The sequence below is a fragment of the Neofelis nebulosa genome, chromosome 1 (genome assembly GCF_028018385.1).
Source record: "Neofelis nebulosa isolate mNeoNeb1 chromosome 1, mNeoNeb1.pri, whole genome shotgun sequence".
Classification (NCBI taxonomy): domain Eukaryota; kingdom Metazoa; phylum Chordata; class Mammalia; order Carnivora; family Felidae; genus Neofelis; species Neofelis nebulosa.
In genome coordinates, this window is record NC_080782.1 from 25955765 (window position 1) to 25978097 (window position 22333).

At 43.3% G+C, this 22333-nt stretch overlaps 1 protein-coding gene across 7 annotated transcripts in view; it reads left to right on the plus strand.

Moving 5' to 3' along the window:
- The window catches only part of PDZD2 (PDZ domain containing 2), a 366979-nt gene that overhangs the window by 282965 nt on the left and 61681 nt on the right, over positions 1–22333 (plus strand). For all 7 annotated transcript variants that reach the window (XM_058716556.1, XM_058716576.1, XM_058716586.1 and 4 more), the window contains one exon: positions 1258–1413. In XM_058716556.1, coding sequence (XP_058572539.1) covers positions 1258–1413 — 156 coding nt within the window. The remainder of the gene's footprint in view (positions 1–1257; positions 1414–22333) is intronic.

Consider the following 22333-nt stretch of genomic DNA (forward strand, 5'->3'; position numbering starts at 1 on the left):
ACCTCACTTGCGTGTGAGATTGTCAAGTGGCCTCTGTGACCTTGCCTGCATCCCACTCACCCCTGTGGCCTTGTCTGTGTGTAGGAAGGAAGGGCTATGATGAAGCCTTCTTTATACTCTAATCTAAATGGAGTCTGGGGGCGCCTGGGTGGCTCAGTTGGTCAAGCGGCCGACTTCGGCTCAGGTCATGATCTCGCGGTCCGTGAGTTCGAGCCCTGCGTCAGGCTCTGTGCTGACAGCTCAGAGCCTGGAGCCTGTTTCAGACTCTGTGTCTCCCTCTCTCTGACCCTCCCCCGTTCATGCTCTGTCTCTCTCTGTCTCAAAAATAAATAAACGTTAAAAAAAATAAAATAAATGGAGTCTGATTCCATGTATTTTTTTTGACCTCTAAAAAGTGTTGAAGGGCTTCTTTCTTTGAAGAGACGTTATCAGTCTCCACTTTGGGGTTATGATTCAATCAACAGTCTGATCTCTTTTCAGTGAATGAAATCTCGTATGCTAGTGAGATGAGCAGTGAGGGGGAGGAGCACATGGATATTAGAGCTGTGTGCTGGGCCTGGGGACACAGCAAAGAGTAGAGATGGCATTCAGTTTGGGGAACGCTCCGATGAGCAGGAGAGATAGGCATACTTAGACATACATGCAGGGCGATGAAAGAAACAGTAAAGGACATTTGGGAAGAAGGGAAAGACATGCAGAATGGCTTCTGAGCTCATCCAGGAAGGCTTGCAGGGGAGGGTGCTAAAGCTGATCTGCAAAACTGAGCTCCCTGGGCAGAGGGAGCTGCTGGTGGAAAAGGGCGTAGAGCAGGAGAGAGCCTGGCATGTCAGAAGGTCAGTATGGCTGGCATGGAAGGTATGGGTTGGAGGGGACAATGGAGGGAGGTGTATTTGGAATGCTGGTCAGAAGCGACTGCTCTAAGATCCTGACCTGCCAATGAGGGGGCTTAAAGTGTAAAGTAAGGCAGGGTATCAAAGAACCTAAAGGACAGAGAATTTGGATTGCCTGTAGAAACATCTGTCTATGAAACAGGTTTTTCAGGGAAAAAAAAATTGGTTGGGATTTAAATTGGGTCTTGGCCCCTGACGTGTGGTAACCCTGCCAACCTGAAGTGTGGGACATACGTTCCATACGGTCTTTGGGTTCAGAGCTCGTGGCCACGCTCACAAGCTGCCTCTTCTAGGTTTTCCTTGACCTTGATCCAGAACTGCTTGGTGCCATGGGGTAATTCATAGCCCTTTAATTGTGTCCCCCTAGGAAAGCTCCACAGAGGACCTCCTGAGGTTGACATCTAAGAGTTTGCCTGATCTGACCAGTTCAGTAGAGGACGTGTCCTCTTGGACCGACAACGAGGACCAGGAGCCAGACGGGGAAGAGGACGAAGGACCTGGCTCGTCTTCCATCCAGGGAGCAGTAAGTGTGCCTTTGGTTTCCCCAGCTGCTGTGCTGGAAAACGATGTGTCCCTGAAGATGTTGAAGGCAGGATCAAAGATAATAGCTTAAGATAGTAGGGTAGAGACCCGGACGGGAGAGGACCACAGGGTGTTCTTTTTATTTTTTTTGTCACGGTCTTCGAGACAAATCCATGAGAGTAATGATTTTCATTTAAGAAAAAACATGGAGGGGTGCGTGGGTGACTCGGTTGGTTGGATGTCTGACTCCTGACCAGCTTGGGTAATGATCTCATGGTTGTGAAATTGAGCCTGTGTCAGGCTCTGTGCTCAGCACAGAGCCTGCTTTGGAGTCTCTCTTGTGCGCGTTCTCTCTGTTCCTCCCTCGCCCACGCACACACACATATGCTCTCTCTCAAAATAAATATTAATTAAAAAAAAAAACATTGAAACTGGAAATGGGATGAGAGAGTAACTGTGTATTAAGTTCAGTGTGTATATCAATTTCTAGCATGCTTACTAATTAATATATATGAGAATTTTATTGCTACTTCTTGGTGTAGGTTTGAAAAGTAATGTTTGTGAATTTAAGCCACCCAGGAGAGGGGCTTCTGGGTGGCTTAGTCAGTTAAGCGTCCCACTCTTGGTTTCAACTCCAGTCATGATCTCACAGTTTGTGAGTTTGAGCCCCACATTAGGCTCCACAATGACAGCACAAGGCCTTCTTGGGATTCTCTCTCTCTCTCTCTCTCTCTCTCTCTCTCTCTCTCTCTCTCTCTCTCCCCCTCTCTCTCTCCCCCTCTCTCTCCCCCTCTCTCTCTTCCCCTCTCTCTCTCTCTCCTCTCTCTCTTCCCTCTCTCTTCCCTCTCTCTCTGCCCCTCCCCCACTTGCATGCACTCTCTCAAACTAAATCAAATAAATAAATAAACAAACAAGCAAACAAACAGGCTTAGATGGAGAGATTCTGGTTGAGAAGTGGAATGTTACAATAACACAAAACCCAGTCGGGCAAAGTTGTGCAGATATGTCTAAGAATTTTGGGGCACCTGGGTGCCTCAGTCAGTTAAGCGTCTGACTTCAGCTCAGGTCATGATCTCACAGTTTGTGAGTTCCAGCCCCGCGTCGGGCTCTGTGCTGACAGCTCAGAGCCTGGAGCCCGTTTCGGATACTGTGTCTCCCTCTCTCTCTGCCCGCCCCCCACTCATGCTTGGTCGCTCTCTCTCTCTCTCACTCTCTCTCTCTCTCTCAAAAATAAATAAACTTTAAAAAAATGTTAGCACCCCTTAAAAAAAAAGATATGTTTTACAATTTTAATGGAACTGGGACTCCTGCATGGCTCGGAGCTCTTACGTGGCCTGTGATGTTTCACACCCTCGTGGTCTGCTGGCACACAGAGTCAGGAGGGCTTTTGGTTAACTGTGGTTGCAGTGTGGCCCCATGGTTTCCTCTTTGGACCCCAGATCTGATAGATGTGTCATTTTTAGTGTAAACTCTTGTTAGCTCTTGTTCCCCATCCAACCAGCCATGGAGAGGGGGCCCTCCTTCTGCCATTTGAAGACCCTTACTCTGTCCCACCAGCACTAAACCTAGGCAGCATGGGTAAGCATTAGAAAATTAGTTTTGGTTAAATTAGGCCTCAGAAGACCCAAAAAAATGCATTTTTGTTACATTTACACAGTATGCTATTTTATTTTAAGGAAGAAAAAGTTGCTTTTCTCCTTTCTCTTTGATTACTAGACATCTAGGGTCACTGAGGATGGTTGTGCGAGTGTGGACTGCACAAAAGTGCTACATCTAAGGAAGCACATTCACATCATAAAAATCAGGGACTTTTACATTTATTATGGCAGTTTTCTGGAAGATAGCAATAAAGAGTTTTGCTCTAACAAAATCAGTATATCAAGACAATTTGCCAATAAAAGAAGGAAAGCATCTTAAAGAAGAGATGCCTTTTTGTAATTTGCCCAGAGGCATTGTATAAGCCCAGTGTTGAGTTGAAACATTTTTCTAGCTGCTCTTCCTTCACAGAACTTTCTCAGAAGGCTAACCTGTAAAGTAAATAAGCCAGAGCTGAATGAATGGCATTAAGGTGAACAGTTTAAAAACAACTGCGATTATTCCCATTTCTTTGGATTATGACACCATTCAGTGGCTTCCCTTACTTTTACTTTTAGTTAGGGTAGAGAGCAAACTAATTTCCGTGGTTTACACTGCCTCCTTGGCTCCTGCCTACTTCTTGAACCTTACTTCTTTCTCACAGAGCTCATCACTCCTAAGCAACCACTACACTGCCCTTCCTGTAGTCCCTCATGATGGCTACATGTTTTTCTGCCACAGGACCTTTGCAAATGCTCTTCTGTCTCTCTGGAATCCTCTGCCTGAATAAGATGACTCTATCCATCTTTGGGATCCCATAGTGTTACTGCGTCAGAGAAGCTATACCCACGTATATTAAATCTGTTAGCTCTCTGGGGCATCTGAGTGGCTCAGTCGGATATCGGCTCAGGTCATGAGCTCATGGTTCATGAGTTTGAGCCCTGTATCAGGCTCTCTACTGTCAGCATAAGTCCGTTTTCAGTCCTCTCTCCTCCTTGCTCTCTGCCCCTTCCCTGCTCACACTTTTTCTTTCTCTCAAAAATAAACTTAAAAAAAAAAAAAAGCTTAAACTAGCTTTAAAACAAAAATCTCTTAGCTCTCCTAGCATGATTATGTGGCTCTCCTGTGAACTGCTTATCACGTTTGGATTTGTGATTATGTGATTAAGATCTGCTTCTCCTGTCCAACTCTAAAACTCCATGAGGTAAGGGAACGTGATGACTGGATTGGGTTCCCAGTGAATCCCTAGAATTTAGCCAGTACTTCTGGTGCTGAGTTATAAATAACTAAATGAATTCAAAATCAAACAGCAGAGTAAGCATTCATTGAGAATGCTACTGAAAATGACACCAAAACTGAACTGGATTTATCCACCATGAAAATTATGGTTACTCCGAGGCCCACAGCTGACCACAGTGTGGCAGCCTCAAAGGGTCTTTGGGCTACTATCGACGTTCCGGCCTCCTGAGCCTTCAGGGATGGTCTTTGAATACGCCTGGAACAGGCTTCAACGTCAGATGTCTCCTCCCCACTGCCTCTCACTACTGCCTACCCGTCTTCCTCCCCGTGACCTCCCAGCCCTAGGAGCCCTGCGTTCTCTATGTTGACATAGCAGTTACCCTCTGCTTCTTCTCGTCCCTGGCACAAGAAATATGTGGCAGCCCCACCAGAGACTTCTCAACTCCAGCACCACTCCCATATTTCCACCTGACTAACCAGGCTTCCTTCCCTGGCGTCTCTGCAGCCCGGCCCCCTCCCACGGGGACCTCCCCTCATGGACCCCACTGCTGGGGACGCTGCCCTGGGTTGGCTTGGCCGCTTCTCCACAGAATGCTGAGCAAGCTCAGGATCTTAAAGAGAGGAAGAGGCTCTATAGCTCTGTGCCTCCTCTGATAAAGCCCAGGGCCATTTGTGTGGCACAGCAGTCTTTGTGGAGAGGTTACAGTCACGTTCGTTTTTAAAAATTCATCACTCGTACTCTCACAAAAAACACCAAGGAATTCTTTAATTGCAAATTTTTTACACTAAATACTGCTCTAGTAAATGGGCCTTTCTCTATATTAAATACATCATGTTACATATTTTTAAATTATACTTATTTGCATAAATTTATAATTGATTAATTTATTATAATTTATTACATATAATTTAAATGAATTTTTCTGATTATAATACTATTTTCACTATATAAGTGATTTTTGATCAGAAAAATGCCACACACACAAAAAAGAAAAATCCCACAAGACCGTATAAATCACCCATAATCCTACTCAAAGATAGCCATATTTAACATTTTTAATGCCTTTCTGTTTGATATTTTTCCTTACGCACATACGTATTTTTTAAATTCTAGTACAGTTAACATACAGTGTTACCTTAGTTTCAGATGTACAATATACTGACTCAACAATTCTATACATTCCTAGGTGCTCATCATGATAAGTGTACTTTTTATTATCCCTTCACCCATTTCTCCCATCCCCCACCCTCTTCCCCTCTGGTAACCATCAGTTCTCTATGGTTAAGAGTTTGGTTTTCAGCTTGTCTCTTTTTCCCTTTGTTCATTTGTTTTGTTTCTTAAATTCCACATATGAGTGAAATCATATGGTATTTGTCTTTCTCTGATTTATTTCACTTAGCATAGTACTGTCTAGATCCATCCATGTTGTTGCAAATGGTAAGATTTCATCCTTTTGTGGCTGAATAATATTCCCTGTGTGTGTGTGTGTGTATATCACATCTTTATCCATTCATCTATCAATGAACATTTGGGCTGCTTCCATAATTGAACTATTGTAAATAATGCCACTTAAACATAAGACTGCACATATCTTTCTGAATTCATATTTTTGTATTCTTTGGGTAAACACCCAGTAGTGGAATTACTGGATTATATGGAGTTCTGTTTTTAATTTCTTAAGGAAGCTCCACACTATTTTTCACAATGGCTGCACCAGTCTGCATTCCCAACAGTACTCGACAGTTCTTTTTTCTCTGCGTCCTCACCAACACTTATTGTTTCCTGTGTTTTTTATTTTAGCCATTCTGGCAGGTATGAGGTGATACCTCATTGTGGTTTTGATTTGCATTTCTCTGATGATAGGTGATGTTGAGCATCTTTTCACGTGTATGTTAGCTATCTGTATGTCATCTTTGGAAGAGAGACAGTAATTTCTCTACCATAGCAACATTTTTCTAGACGTATTTCCTAAGGCAAGGGAAACAAAGCAAACATAAACTGTTGGGACTACATCAAAATAAAAAGCTTCTGCACAGCAAAGGAACAACCAGCAAAACTAAAAGACAAGCTACTGAATGGGAGAAGATATTTGCAAATGGCATATCTGATACAGGGTTAGTGTTCAAAATATATAATGAACTTAAATAACTCAACACCAAACCCACAAATAATCTAATTAAAAAATGGGCTTTCTCCAGAGAGATTATTTATACTAATTTAGACATCTAGCAGTGGCCAGTTCCCATCATCACCAATAACATGTTAAAAAATAACATCTTTTTAAAAAGTTTACCAATTCATCATATATTATTTTATATGTTTATTGTATTTTTGCTAAAGGAATTGCAATGCATTCTATTATAACATAGTTTATATGGGAAACTCAGCACTAATTTTCCATAAGCACATGTTTCAATGCAGTATGTTAGGGGTCTCTGTCCTGTCAGCCCAGGCTTTCGTAGACAATCCCAAACCCAGTATCCACGCAAAACCCAAAGTCATCCTGCTTTCACAGTTCTCCCTTCTCTGAGCTTCTCTGCCTTCCTCACAAAGCACTCGTAGAGGAGGGGACACCTGGATTTCTCCCTGGCTCACCACTGATGCCTCAACACCAATCATTTGTCACCATCCTCTTGAGCTCTGGTCTTAACCAGGAGAACCAGCCTGAGACAGAGCCCTGCAGGATCAGAAATTGGTCAGCTGGCATGAAGTATCTTCTGGATTTGACAGTGTGCCCGAGGTCTCCCCTGCTCTGCCTTATAAAAGTACTGAACTACAGGGGAAAAAGCTTCATTTTTTCAGTTCTATGTTTGCAGTCTAAGACTCTCTGTTTTATCACTTTTAAACACTAATGAACCATTTAAATGAAAGAAACCTGGTACTGTTTACAAGTTACAAAGCCTTTTATTTCACAGATGATAATGATTAAACCTGCTGCCAGGCTCCACTCAGACCTTGACTATTTTTGCACCTGTAAAGTCACCATGTGCTCGAAGCCTTAGTTGAGTGAATATAATATGAAAGCTGAGGATCTGTGATGAGTACCCCTGTGATTTATTTTGCATGGCTACAGTAGACAGCAATGAGATTTTCCTTCCAAAAAGATGGAACCATGCTTAGAATAAAGTCATACGGTGAATATCAAATTGGAGGAGTAGAGGCAGGAAAAGAGAATGCATTGAGCTGGGACAGTGAAATTCCATGGTCATTTGAATAATTTTCATCCATCTCAGAGGGGTCTGGCTTCAGTGATAGGGCTCTGTCTCCACCATCCACCACTCACCCCCTACATCCAATACAGAAGATTGCCAGTTCAGCCTCCAAGATACCTAAATCTGGCCCTCTCCCCCATATCAGCTGCAGTCCTGGTCCATAGGATTGGCTATTCTTTCCCAAGTCTTGCTTCTCCACTTTGACTTCTGTTCTCCAATGACAGTTTTTCAATGAGAATCTGGCCATGTCACCTAATGGTTTGAAATCATTCAGTGACTCGGGGCACCTGGGTGGCTCAGTCGGTTAAGCATCTGACTTTGGCTCAGGTCATGATCTCACAGTTCGTGAGTTCAGGCCCCGTGTTGGGCTCTGTGCTGACAGCTCAGAGCCTGGAGCCTGCTTCAGATCCTGTGTCTCCCTTTCTCTCTCTGCTCCTCCCCAACTCACACTCTGTCTGTCTCTCTCTCTCTCAAAAAAAGAAAAAAACATTAAAAAAAAATCATTCAGTGACTCTCAGTCTCACTGAGGTTAAAATCCCAACTCCTTAACATGGAATGCCATTAGCGCCTGCCTTCCTTCCCTGACTTCTGTACATGCTCCCAGCAGCCCTACACACACACACACACACACACACACACACACACCCTCACACCCTCCTAGTACTGCAAGCCCCACATTCCTGCACACACACACACACACACACACACACACACACACCCTCCTAGCACTGCGAGCCCCACATTCCACAGGTGCTCCAGAACTCTCCACTACTTTATGCCTTACACCTGTTCTTTTTACTTGGAAGATACTTGTACACCCAGCCCAAATGTCACCTCTCCCCATAAGTAAACCTTTCCTGACCTCCCAGAGTTACTTGGTCTGTGCTCTGCCCTTGCACAGCACTATGAATAGATTTCTGTCATAGTGCTATGACATATAAGCCCGTCTTGTTTTCATAATTTATCTTTCTATTCTTCTGTCTTCCTCATTAGACAGGAACATTTCAAGGGCAAAGACCGTGGTGCCGTAAGCATCTCTGTTCCCCTGGGACAGTAGCATGCCTGAGATCTTTGAGGGGGTTGAAAAGGATTCTCCTGTGATCTCTTGTCATTCCTTGACCACTTCTGATCTGCCCCTCAGTGCTCACCTCATCCTCTCATATCCTGGGTCCACAAGCTTCTGACTCTTGTGCTTCATTCCTCTCGCCCCCAGCACATGCCCTGCCTGGGTCCTTCTCCATCTACTCTTCAGAGGAATTGGCCCCTGTCTCTTCCACCATTGAGGACATCGCCCTGTGGGACATCACAGTGCTGCCAGATCTGGCCTTGCTGCTGATAAAATCAGGAAGAGTAATTCTCTTCTGGTCTTTGTGGCCAGTTGGAGGAGGCTCTACTCATTGCAGGTTTTGCACACTTGGAACCCTCGTGGCATAGTGCAGCTGAGTGCGGAGGCCTGTGGAGGACATGAGCCACAATTCCTGTTCTGCATGGTGACCTTCCCATAGCAAGGAGAGTCGGTGTTGATAGGAATTGAGATGTTTTGCTTTGAGGCATTACACGTGTGCCTTCATCTCTGGTTATCTAGGCACTAGCCTTCCTCTCAAGGACCTCTCAAGTCAGAGAGTTATCTCCAAGGCCGCCCTTGGCTTGCAGCATCTAACATCATTGCTCTCTCTCCCAAACGTGCTGATTACTGCTCCCTGGGTATTTAGCATCTGCTGTTCTTTTATTTATTTATTTATTTATTTATTTATTTATTTATTTATTTATTTATTTATTTATATGAAATTTATTGTCAAGTTGGTTTCCATACAACACCCAGTGCTCATCCCAACAGGTGCCGTCCTCAATACCCCTCACCCACCCTCCCCTCCCGCTGTTCTCTATTTACTTGCTGCTTATCTCTTTGGGCTCCCAGTACCCATTGGAGTACCTTGTATTCAGTACTTACTCAGTACACACTTCTTGATCATAAAGCTGTCTCTAGAGCAGTGGTTCTCAGAGTGTGGTCCCTGGACCAGCAGCAACAGCATCACCTGGAAACTTGTTAGAACCACAGATCCTCAGGGCCCACCCTCAACCTGCTGAATCAGAAACTCTGAGGGTAGTATCCAGCAGTGTTTTTTAACAAGCTTTCTAGGTGATTTGGACACAGGCTAACGTGTGAGACCTTTAGAGCCCTCCAATAAAATGACTGTTTTATTATTGGCTATTCCAGAAAGCTTGTGTCCTTTCTCAAGTGTAAATAATTACAGTCCATCGTTTTAAAAATGAGATTTTTTTCAGGAAAAATAAATCTAGGCTTTGGAGAGAGTGGCTCCTCTCTCTCTCTCTCTCTCTTTTTAGTTTTATTTTAGAGAGAGAGAGCACAAGTTAGGGAGAGGGGCAGAGGGAGAGAGACAGAATCCTAAGCAGGCTCCACGCTCAGCATGGAGCCCGATGCAGGGCTCGATCCCACAACCCTGGGATCATGACCTGAGCCGAAATCAAGATTCAGACACTCCACTGACTGAGCCACCCAAACACCCCACGAGTGGCTCCTCTCTTTTAAAATGAAGACAGGAAGGAGAGTTTTAATACAAGAGGGCGTGGACTGGGTGATCCCTCTTAAATGACGGGGAGTCTGTCTCTCCCTTTTTATATTTTAACAAAAACAAAACTGGAAGTAATGATTGTCTTGCCAAACCTGCAATTGTCAAGGCTCAGCTAGGAAGAGTTTGTTTAGCACATCAATCAGCAGGCCTGTATCCGGCTTCCTTTGACATCAAGGGAATCAGTTCTAACATTTTTGGAATCACCAGTTCGGGAAAATCTTGCAGAACTTTTGGGTGATTAGGGTTTAAGAAGAAATAAAGGACCTCATCTTTCAAAAGGAAAGAAGTGCCAAGCTGGCTCTTACGATTCTGTAAGTCTGATATTGGTGTTTGATTCTTTATTGGAATAGTCATGAGGTGTGAGAGCCTGAGTTAGGAGAGTTAGCATCTCAGGGGTAGATATTAATCTATGTATGAAAAGAAAGGACAAGAACTCTTGTATTTTGTTTGGATTGAATAACTGATAAAGTGTCAGCCCTTAAATGTTTCCAAGAGTGTCTGGGCATTGAGGACTTGTATTGAAGTATCTGGAAGTTTCTGGGTGAGTCAAGCTATCCTAGACGGGAAATTGTGTCTTGTTTGGTGCCTAGGCTAGATTGTTTTTCTGTGAATCGAACTTAGAGCCTAATGCAAAGAACAGTGAGCACCAAGTATATAAACTTGCAGTTAGTACTAACACGGAAAGATCTCATTTAGGACTGAAAATCAGATCCTCACAAAGTGAAACTGTTCATGCAGAGACACTGACACAAGGCACCCTGTGCTTTTTGCAAGGGGAGTGAATGTTCTTTCCCTCAAGGCTGGCGGGAAGGGTGTTAAGACAGATTGCTCCTCTGGGCTCAGTAGGCTGTGCTAGTAACCTCAGGATGCCTCTGAGTACATGGCAATGGCAGCAGCTGCTTAGAGATGTACTCACTTCGCTGGGTCAGGAATGGCCTTCCCTTCTTTCTGGGCTTCCTCTTTTTATTCTCTCAGTTTGGGACTCGCTTCTTCCAGGAAGTCTTCCCAGATACACATATCCTTTATTTCTGGGCCCCCAGCAGGTTATATGCCCTGTATTTTCCTTCATAGTCCTTAACACAATTCATAGTGACGCATATATTCATATGACAACTTGCTTAACATCATCCTCCCCCATTAGCAGAGGACCCCTGTAGTCAGGGACCATGTCAGGTTTGCTCCCTCATGTATCCCAAGTGTTCACTGCTGACTCTCAGTATGTATGTATGTGTGTATGGAATGGAAGGATGTTTGGACAGTGGGACAGCTGATGACGCCCCCTTGTCATGTTTGGTCATCTTCCACTGACTTGCCTGCCTTCCCCAGCGCTCCATGAATTTAAAATGGGCACGGCACGTAGTAGATGCTTATTGTTTGTGTCTGCAAACTAGAAAGTCTATGTGTCTCTCCCTTCTGGAGTTTCCACCTGGCATAGGAATACTGATGATAGAGAAATCATTTTTCTAAGTATAGCATGGAGAAAACACATCATTACCTTCCCTTAAAATAGGATATCCATGGTAGCTCCTCACTAACAAATGAGTAGATTTCTTTTTGTTGTTGTTGTTGTTATGTGAAGGTTTGAAAACTACAGGCTAGAAATGGAGTTTAGGACTTGATTTTTTAACAAATCAACAGCAACGACAAAAGATTAAACACCCCAAGGGAGTTGGTGAACTAGTACATGGAATGTAAGTGAAGAAACAAGTCAAAAAGGCACGAGGGAAAAAAGCACGGAACTAGGAGTCTCGAAGATGTGGAGTTCTGATAAATAAAACTGTAAAGTGTCAGAGCTACAGGGAACTTTGGGGATTAGCTGGTCCAAAGCTTGCATTTTTTTAAAGCTAGAAATGTGTTGGGGCGCCTGGGTGGCTCAGTCGGTTAAGCGTCCAACTTCAGCTCAGGTCACGATCTCGCGGTCCGTGAGTTCGAGCCCCGCGTCGGGCTCTGGGTTGATGGCTCAGAGCCTGGAGCCTGCTTCCGATTCTGTGTCTCCCTCTCTCTCTGCCCCTCCCCCGTTCATGCTCTGTCTCTGTCTCAAAAATAAATAAACGTTAAAAAAAAATTTTTTTTTAAATTAAAAAATTAAAAAAAAAAAAAGGCTAGAAACGTGTGATGGGAGAGAAGCCTACTGAGCTCTGCTTGTCCTCCGGACAAGTCATGTCTATGACTCAAGGCAGTTTTCCCTACGAGGGAAAAGAAAAAGCCAGGAAAGAAAAGGGGAATGTGCTCAGAAAGGTGTTCACAGCACTTCTCAGTTATGCAAGGGGAGCGACTGTGTGCTGCAGCACACACGTGTGTACATGTAGCTCTACACTCTTCCCTGGGTCTAAAATGCACAGGGAGGGTGTGGTTTCAGCTGGTCATCAGATCGTCGGGGTCCATGCTGGAGAGTCCCATCTGCCTGGTCTGAGTGGGGTGGGGCCCAGGAGTTTATTTTCAGAAGCTTCCCAGGTGATTCTGATGCTCACCCAGATTTTGAAAACAAATTTTAGAGGAAAGGTGACTGCCCTAGGAAGCAGCAGTTTCGAATACACCCTTTGTTGGCTATGTGGCAGTTTCTAGGACCTGAGACAAAGTGGCAGGGCTCCTGAGTCTCCTGGCTAGGGGCTGGATGAGGTCCCAAGACCTCTTTGTCCACGGCTTTGAGATAAGGGGAGGTTTAGGCCCCCGACCACCTCCCTCCTTCCCATAGCTTGAGATGAGGGAGTGAGGCCATGTGTTTGAGGTGCTTGTGGCAAACTTGGAAACATAGATTCCCCCAGCCTCCTCTGGATCCTCCGTGAGCATAGACTTGCGTGTACCTCGTGGTTCTTGTTGCCTTCGCAGACACCAGTTCCCAGTGGCGCGATGGTCGTGGGGTGCAAAAGCTCTCTTATTCCCTGCACCAACTCAAAGCAGGCAGCAACGCATACTGGTAGCAATTCCCCGACTTGCACATTTTCCATTCCACTGTCCCAGACTGTGAACTACTTTCTCTTTCCCCTCAGTGTCCTAGACTTTCTGAAGCAGGGCCCCGTTCACTTAGATGCTCCTGAAGCCATGCTCCAGCCGGCTAAGCAGTATGTACGAGGCTGTGCGAGCTTAGCACAGTGTGTAGAATTGCCAGAACAAGATAATACAAGGCTGCAATTACTGCCGGTCTAGGAAAATAAGATTTAAAGTTGGGGGTGGTTTTTGTTTGGTTTCATACTTAAGGAGATGAAGTGATTATTTAAATGAGTCGGGGGGGAAATAAGATAAGAATAATTATTTGGCCTGGATAAATTGCCCAGAAAACTGCTGGAGTTTGCATTAGGTTTATTCCCGTGGCACATTTTCTGGGGCCTGTTCCAACTCGTTACCTGGCTCTCTGCTGCACTTTTAAACGAGCAGTTTGCATTTCTCAAGGAAGTAAACAACTCGAGTGATTTGCATAAAAAAGGCAAATATTGTGTTCTCCAGTCTCAGCACAGTGGTCTCCAAAGTGGGGTGAACATACCCAGTCTGGGGATGCCAGACAGTCCCTTGGCATGTGCGAGGGAAGTATTAGAACCTGTATACATTTTATTTCATTTTAGATTCTTTTGTGTTTCACAGTGTATGCATACGTTAGTACAGTAGCATGGGGTTATAACTTGTGAATCTATGTTAGGAGGGCCTGGTGGTTACACCATCTACAAAGGTTGACATTTCAGCATGGAACACTGTGAAATACAGCCAAAGAAATCCCCATAGTGTGCAGTCAACCCTATTTTCATATTTTGGATCTGAAAAGTTCCTTCAAATTTCAGTGAAAATAAAATATGGACCACCAGAACATGTAATAATATTTCTTTGCCCTCAAATTAATTTCTTTTATGAAAATAACACCATAGAAGTCATGAAGCAACTTTATGAATTCAGGTAAGTTGGTTGCTATCTTTATGTACTCCATTATCGTATTCCAAGATGCCTTTCAGCCCTGACCCCTGTTATGAATTTGCCTCTTATAAAGATCACCCCCACCAATCTAGTTCTGTCTGTCCTTTGGGAGATTAAATCTGTGATCCTCACATTGAAATGTAAAGTAGAATATATTAAGACTTGAGGACGGTGGCAGTTCAGAAATGAAACTGAAATAAAACTTTTTCTGCCCTAGACAATATGATGGCAATTGCACAGGAGGCAGAAGGGGATAATGTGACTCGTGTGTGCACCATGTATCTTCGGAAATCTGTCTTATTTGCTTATGAGCTTCACTAAGCCTTTAAGGTAACAGAAATCCTTGAGATGGATGTGTCTTTTGAGACTGTAAATGGAGATAGTGCTGATACAGTCAGATTCTTACTCTCTTAAGAGAAACAGGATATCCCCCACTTAGTTTCAATTCCAGTTATTGTGTTGGTTTTTTTAGGAAAATGACAAAACCACTTTGACAGTGCATAGATGAGTGAGACAAATAGGCAGTGTGTGCTAGGAAAAAACACCTCGCCCGATGACTCCATGAGCAGTGGAAGATTTCGAGGGTTTTGGGTGTTTTTTCTCTTTTTCACCACATCTTATGCAAAACAGTAGTCCAGAGCCTGGAAATAAAAACAGAGCAAAATATAAGAGGTCAGAAATTCCCCTGTGGAAACCAGGGCAGACATTTCTCAAAGAAATGGGGTTGTTTAAAATTAATAGCGTTCTCCCCACCCCTATTGTTAATGTTGTTTGCTTGCCTAGCTTTTTGTTTGCTGTTTGTTTGCTTGTTTTTGCTTGGTAAGCTTTTTACGTAGGACTGAGGGATCTCAGTAAATGACATTTGCAGAAAAAGAAAACCAAGCCTCTCCCTTCTGTTCTTGCTCTTATTCCTTCGCTTGAAATATCCTTCCTTCTACCTCTGACTGTGAAGATTCTGAGCCCCTTGGGGCGCCTGGGTGTCTCAGTCACTTGAACAATCAACTTCGGCACAGGTCATGATCTCACAGTTTGTGGGTTCAAGCCCCACATCAGGCTCTATGCTGACAGCTCAGAGCCTGCAGCCTGCTTTGGATTCTGTGTCTCCCTCTCTCTCTGTCCCTCCCCTGTTCTCTCTCACTCTCTCTCTCAAAAATGAATAGACATTTAAAAAAAAAAAAAAAAAAGATTCTGAAGCCCCTTATCTTTCAAAGAGATTTTTTAAGTAGGACCAGCCTCTGTTATGTCTGTTTTCTCTGATTGCCAGTTTCATTTTTCTGTTTCTCACATCGTAGTACTTAATCAGAAAGACCCCTCCTGATTTAAAATGGGTTAGGGGTCCCTGGGTGGCTCAGTGAGTTAAGCATCCAACTTCAGCTCAGGTCATGATCTCATGATTTGTGGGCTTGAGCCCCACATCAGGCTCTGTGCTGACAGTTCAGAGGCTGCTTGGGATTTTCTCTCTCTCTCTCTGCCTCTCCCTGACTTGTACTTTCTCTCTCTCTCTCTCTCAAAATAAGTAAATAAACTTAATAAAAAATAAAACTGGGATGGATTTTTTTCAGAAATTTTTTGGTTAAGCTGTTGTTTCGATATTCAAATTTATTTCCTCTAGCAGCAGACATATTTACTTAATAGCTCTTTGTGGAATTATCTTTTGAGCTAGTAGAGACAGACAGGTAGCCCGCATGTTACACACACACACCTTCTCCTCAGCATCAAAAGCTGTAATTCTTCCTGACCTTCTTCCCACTGAGACCAGATACAACCTCAGAGGTTGGTAATGTGGCCCTGCTGAATGCCCACAACCAGGCCCTGATAGGAGCCCAGGCTCGACTATAGCCAGCCTGATGCTGCCATCCATATGCTGAGGGCTGTGTTGGGCACTCTGGGAGATACAAAGGGATAACAGACACAGTCTTCCTCTCTTAACAGGACTTCTTCTTATATTCTGTAATGAATTACGGTTATTTCTATACTTTTCATATTCCCCTCTTCCGCATAATATATTCCTAGGAACCATATCCCATATTGACCCGTTCCTTCCAGGAATCTGGGAGGGCTCAATGGATGGGGTGGTGTTTGACTAATCCATGGATTTTCCATAGGAACACCTGCAGAAGTAGGTAACCTTTAAGGACAGAAAAGCAACATGCACAGTGGTCCTCAAATAGGAAATTTTACAGCCTGTTCAAGGATCAACAAATTAAAAAAAAAAAAAGCACAGATGTTCAGCCTGTGCTTATAGCTCCAGACTAAGGAATTTGACTTATCTTAACAACTACTCTACTCAATGATGGTTTTCAAGTTGAATGAGTCAGAGTATTTGTTCTTTTTTAAAAAATTCATTTATTTATTTTAATTTACATCCAAGTTAGTTACCATATAGTACAATAATATTTCAAGAGTAGAATCCAGTGATTCATCCCCTATGTATAATACCCAGTGCTCATCCCAGCAGGTGTCTTCCTTAATGCCCCTCGCCCACTTAGCCCATCCCCCTGCCCACAACCCCTATAGTTTGTTCTCTATATTTAAGAGTCTCTTATGTTTTGTTCCCCTCCCTGTTTTTATATTATTTTTGCTTCTCTTCTCCTATGTTCATTTGTTTTGTATCTTAAATTCCACATATGAATGAGGTCATATATTTGTCTTTCTCTGACTAATTTCGCTTAGCACAGTACCCTCTGATTCTATCCATGTAGTTGCGAATGGCAAGATTTCATTCTTTTTGATTGCTGAGTAATACTCCATTGTGTGTATATGTGTGTGTATACCACTTCTTCTTTATCCATTCATCTGTCGATGGACATTTGGGCTCTTTCCATACTTTGGCCATTGTTGATAGTGATGCTATAAACATTGGGGTGCATGTACCCCTTTGAAACAGCATACCTGTATCCCTTGGATAAATACCTCATAGTGCTGTTGCTGGGTCGTAGGGTAGTTCTATTTTTAATTTTCTGAGGAACCTCCATACTGTTTTCCAGAGTGGCTACACCAGTTTGCATTCCCACCAGTGGTGCAAAAGAGTTCCCCTTTCTCTGCATCCTCGCCAACATCTGTTGTTGCCTGAGTTGTTAATTTTAGCCATTCTGACTGGTGTGAACTGGTATCTCATTGTGGTTTTAGTTTGTATTTCCCTGATGATGAGTCATGTTGAGCATTTTTTCATGTTAACCATCTGGATGTCTTCTTTGGAAAAGTGTCTATTCATGCCTTTTGTCCATTTCTTCGCTGGATTATTTGTTTTTTGGGTGTTGAGTTTGATAAGTTCTTTATAGATTTTGGATACCAACCCTTTATCGGATGTCATTTGCAAATATCTTCTCCCATTCCATCAGTTGCCTTTAGTTTTGCAAATTGTTTCCTTTGCTTATTATCTTGATGAGATCCCAGTAGTTCATTTTTGCTTTTGTTTCCCTTGCCTCCAAAGATGTGTTAAGTAAGAAGTTGCTGTGGCTGAGGTCAAAGAGGTTTTTGCCTGCTTTCTCCTCTAGGAGTTTGATGGCTTCCTGTCTCACATTTAGGTCTTTCACCCATTTTGAGTTTATATTTGTGTATTGTGTAAGAAAGTGGTCCATGTTCATTCTTCTGCATGTCGCTGTCCAGTTTTCCCAGCACCATTTGCTGAAAAGAGTGTCTTTATTCCATTGGATATTTGTTCCTGCTTTGTCAAAGATTAGTTTGCCATCCATTTGTGGGTCCATTTCTGGGTTCTCTATTCTGTTCCATTGATCTAAGTATCTGTTTTTGTGCTAGTACCATGCTGTCTTGATGATTACAGCTTTGTAATACATCCTGAAGTTCGGGATTGTGATGCCTCCAGCTTTGGTTTTCTTTTTCAGGATTGCTTTGGCTATTCAGGGTCTTTTGTGGTTCCATGCAAATTTTAGGATTGTTTATTCTAGCTCTGTGAAGAATGCTGGTGATATTTTGATAGGGATTGCATTAAATATGCAGATTGCTTTGGGTAGTATTGACATTTTAGCAATATTCTTCCAATCCATGAGCATGGAATATTTTTCCATTTTTTTGTGTGTGTCTTCTTCGATTTCTTTCATAAGCTTTCTGTGGTTTTCAGTATATAGCTTTTCACCTCTTTGGTTAGGTTTATTCTTAGGTATTTTATGGGTTTTGGTGCAATTGTAAATGGCATCGATTCCTTGATTTCTCTTTCTGTTGCTTCATTATTGGTGTATAGGAATGCAACCGATTTCTGTGCATTGATTTTATGTCTTATGACTTTGCTGAATTCATGGATCAACTCTAGCAGTTTTTTTGGTGAAATCTTTTGGGTTTTCCATATAGAGTATCATGTCATCTGCAAAGATTGAGAGTTTGACTTCCTCCTTGCTGATTTGGATGCCTTTTATTCCTTTGTGTTGTCTGATGGCTGAGGCTAGGACTTCTAATACTGTGTTGAATAACAGTGGTGAAAGTGGACATCCTTGTCATGTTCCTGACTTTAGGGGGAAATACAATCCTCAAGGGGAAAAACTGAGAACTTTCCTCCCAGAGTATGTGTTCTAAGGTTACTTTAGTGGTGAGATAGAGAAACAGCTGGACTGAATAAAAGCAGGGCAGGGGCAGTGGAGTGCAGAGACAGGAATGGAGGCCTTTGCTATAGTCCCACTGGGAAGTGACCAGAGCCTGTATGGCATGAAAGGTGGCCATAAAGATGGGAAGGCAGGAAGCAGTGTGACTGACTGGTCAGGGGAGGAGAGGAGCAGGCCCAGCCCACCAAACAGAGTGCTGGGTTCTGCGGGCAGGGCCTTCTTGGTGGTAGAAAAGAAGGATGAAAAGGATTTCCTCCCCACTTTGTGTGTGTGTGTGTGTGTGTGTGTGTGTGTGTGTGTGTGTGTGAAGGCAGGGCCAATCCTAAGCAATAGTTTCAATAGGATTTAGTTGACCTTTGAAACCTCCGACTTGATGTCATCTGTTCCTCCTTACTTGCTAGTTCCTCTCTTCACAGGTTTCCTGAAGCCCAGTGTCCTCATTCTGCTGTAAACTCCCCTCCTGAGGGTCCCCACAGTCACCCCCCCACTCCTGTGAGACTCCAGGCTCCTAAGAAGTCCTTCCTTCCTTCTTCTCTAAGTCATTTCCCCCCTTTCACTACTAACATCGATAACAAAAAAGACCACCCAACAAAGAAAATCTTTTCCATTTCTTCCAAGCAGTATGTTTGTGAATAAAGCAATCTAATTAAAAGTCTAAATGGTGGCCACTAAATCTATGTCACTGAGCAAACAGTGTGCATTTTAAAAAGAGAATCCTTGTTACTTCACATGAGTTTCTTACCAGTGTCATTTTAAAATGAAATTTAAAGGTAAAATCATAAAATGTGGATGCTAAAGATATTTTTAGAGGAAATACCATGGTAGACCAGTAAGCCTTGTCTCCAGTAGCAGCTTCCTTAAGAGGTCTCTATTTGTCTGTACCTTTGCTTCAACTTACTAAGTTATGTTTCCTAAAACTTCTCAAGTTTGTTCACAGTGACTTTGGATAGGGGTAGAGGTGGGGAGGTAGGAGGTTCATAGGGTCTGAACTATTCCTACAGTTGAGAGGTCAGCAGTTATAAAGGCCAGATCATAAACATTTGAGGCTTTGCTGGCCAAACAGTCTCTGTTACACTGGTTCATCTCTGCCTTAGTAGTGCAGAAGTGGTCATAGGGAATAAGTGAACTAATGGGCATGACTGTGTTCCAATAAAACTACGAAAATAGATGTTGAGCCAGATTTGGCCACCTGGCAGCAGTTTACCAACCCATCTATAGATGATCATGTGGGATCCTGGGACAGCCTCTCTTACTATTGCTTCCCATGTGGGCTCCCATGAGCATACCCCAGCTTTCTACTCAGATTCTTCAAGAAGTACATGCCCTTAGGAATATATACCAGCAAATAAGCATGAAGTTAGTACCATTCCTGGAAAATAGAGTTGAGGGTGCAACTCATGTTGATCTGGAAAAGGCAGCAGAAGGCCTTAGGGTGCCCCCTGGAACTTACCAGCACACCAAAATGTACTGTCTTCAGCATGACCAGTTACTCTTCATCTAAAACCTGCCTAAATGGTATGTTCAGGTATTTAAAAATATTTATTTATTTTTGAGAGAGAGAAAGACAGAATGCGAGCAAGGGAGGGGCACAGAGAGAGAGGGAGACACAGAATCTGAAGCAGGCTTCAGGCTCTGAACTCTCTGCACAGAGTCCGACGCAGAACTCGAACTCACAAGCTGTGAGATCATGACGTGAGTCGAAGTCGGACACTTAACCAACTGAGCCACCCAAGTTCCCCTAAAATGATCTTTTACTATTTTTCTAAGCCAGATAATCATGTAAAACTTTTTCTAAAACATTTGTATAGAGAAAAGGCCCTGGAAGAATCTTAATTCAGCCTTATTTTCTTTCTCCAATCCTCCTTCTTGCTTCTTGGGTCTCTTTTAACATGTCTTTCTTTTCTGATAGCTCACCCACCTCTACTTTTTGTGTGTTTTGAGATTTTCCTACACACACATGATTTTATCATTCTGGAGTTTAGGGTAAAGAATATCATAGTCCTGCTCCCAGAAATATGTCCATGGCAGGCAGGCAGCCAGCTCCTGCTGAGAAATGACCCAAGGATCTGTCTTTAGTAGCCAGCCCACAGGCCAAAGAAGAGCTCCAGACTGCACATTTTTCTCACCCACGAGGTTATGGAACATGGCGAGAGTGAGAGATTCCTACTTTGTAGAGAATGTCTGCACTCGCCTTGCCTCAATTTGAAATCAATACCAAGGAGGGACATGTGCCAATTCTCCTTCTTGCGATCCACATCTCCTATTATTTTTGAAGAACTGAGTCACTTGAGGACATTGTCCTCTCCTTGGGAGGGTGACCCATACAGACCCACCACAGGGGAGGCAAACTTGGGCCAACAGCTGATTACATTCCTACATCCTTAGAGGTGATTTCTTTGCCTCAGCTTTCTAAGTGACTAAGAAATCTAATTTGTATGCATAAAAATCATCCAAATAATCAACATAATGTCGAGCCCATTCACATTGTTTGGGGATGATCGATGGGATGAACCCAGAAATGGGCTCAGAACAAGGACAGTATTCCTTCATTTTCAGAGCACCAGCCTGAGCGCCTGGGTCCACGTCAGCTGCTGCTTTTCCCCCAGCTGCATCTGATGCTCTGCACACACGTTCTACGTGTACCAGAGCGTTCTGGGGTCTGGCAAGTTTTGCTTTTAGGTTTTCCTGTTTTCCTCTTCAGTCCTGAGTCTTCTTTGTTAGGAAGCAATGAATCTAGTGTAGCGGTAGATTTGTGTTTTAATTTCTGAAGTCGACTCACAGCCTTCTTGCTACCTCGGGCTGATTTATTGTTGTTCTGATTCCCTTTTTCTGAATGGCTATTCATTCCCAGCCCTGGCCTCTTTGATGGCCATCTGGTTCTCCTTCGGTCACTCAAACATCTGCCCCAGAGATTTGGAAAATGAGCTTCCTTTGGCAGCCTAAAAATAATCTCAGTGTGACTGAAGCATGAAAGGGAAATCACCACGCTCCACAGTCCGGTAGATACTGACCAGGGGAATGAGCCAGCACAGCTTCCTAGGGATTTGGAGCTTGGAGGTCTTCTGTCACATCTGCAGATTATTTTTTTTTCAAGTGCTGGGAACTATAAAAACATGGCATGAACTGGGTGCAACCCATCCTCCTGCAGTTTTCCTTGGGATCGGATTTGCTTGCACAATGGAAGTGGTTGGAGATAAAAGCCACACGTTGCATGGTTTGTTTGTAAGGCTTCAAGGGTTTGCTGAGGAAGACACATGATGCTCAGGGTCCAACACTCTATTAGTCACAGTGTGTTTAAGGAGATCTCATAAATGTTTTGGACAGCAGTTACAGAACATTTCTAAACACTAGGCTTTTAACTGGGACCCAGGGGGCCTGTATCTAAGGCAGTGATGGTTTGCTCCTCACCTCCAGAAGAATGAAATTTGCCAGAAGCTAAAAATCAATCCCTAGGCTGTTTCTCATACGCAATTATTTCTAGCCTCATTGTCCAGTGCAGCTTTTCAGAGGTGCTACAAAGAGATAACAGTGTCAACATAATCATGATACTCAAACAAGTAAAATGCCAACAAATTGAAATCCCCTTGCAAGTCATAATCCAAAGGTATTAAAATCTAAAGTAACTAACATCCAAACTTAAGTTTCCTTCACTTTTTGAGTTAAAAACCAAAGCACTTAATGGCCTTCTTAGACCTCTCCTATTCCTTATTTTGCTCCATCTTCACAAATGAGATTTTTTTTTTTTTTTTAATGAGATTCTTGACGTTGGGGAGAGGTTGTGTGCTCTTCAGCATCTGCAGCCTGGGCGATTTCTCACTGGAACAAATGTGGCTCTTTCAGC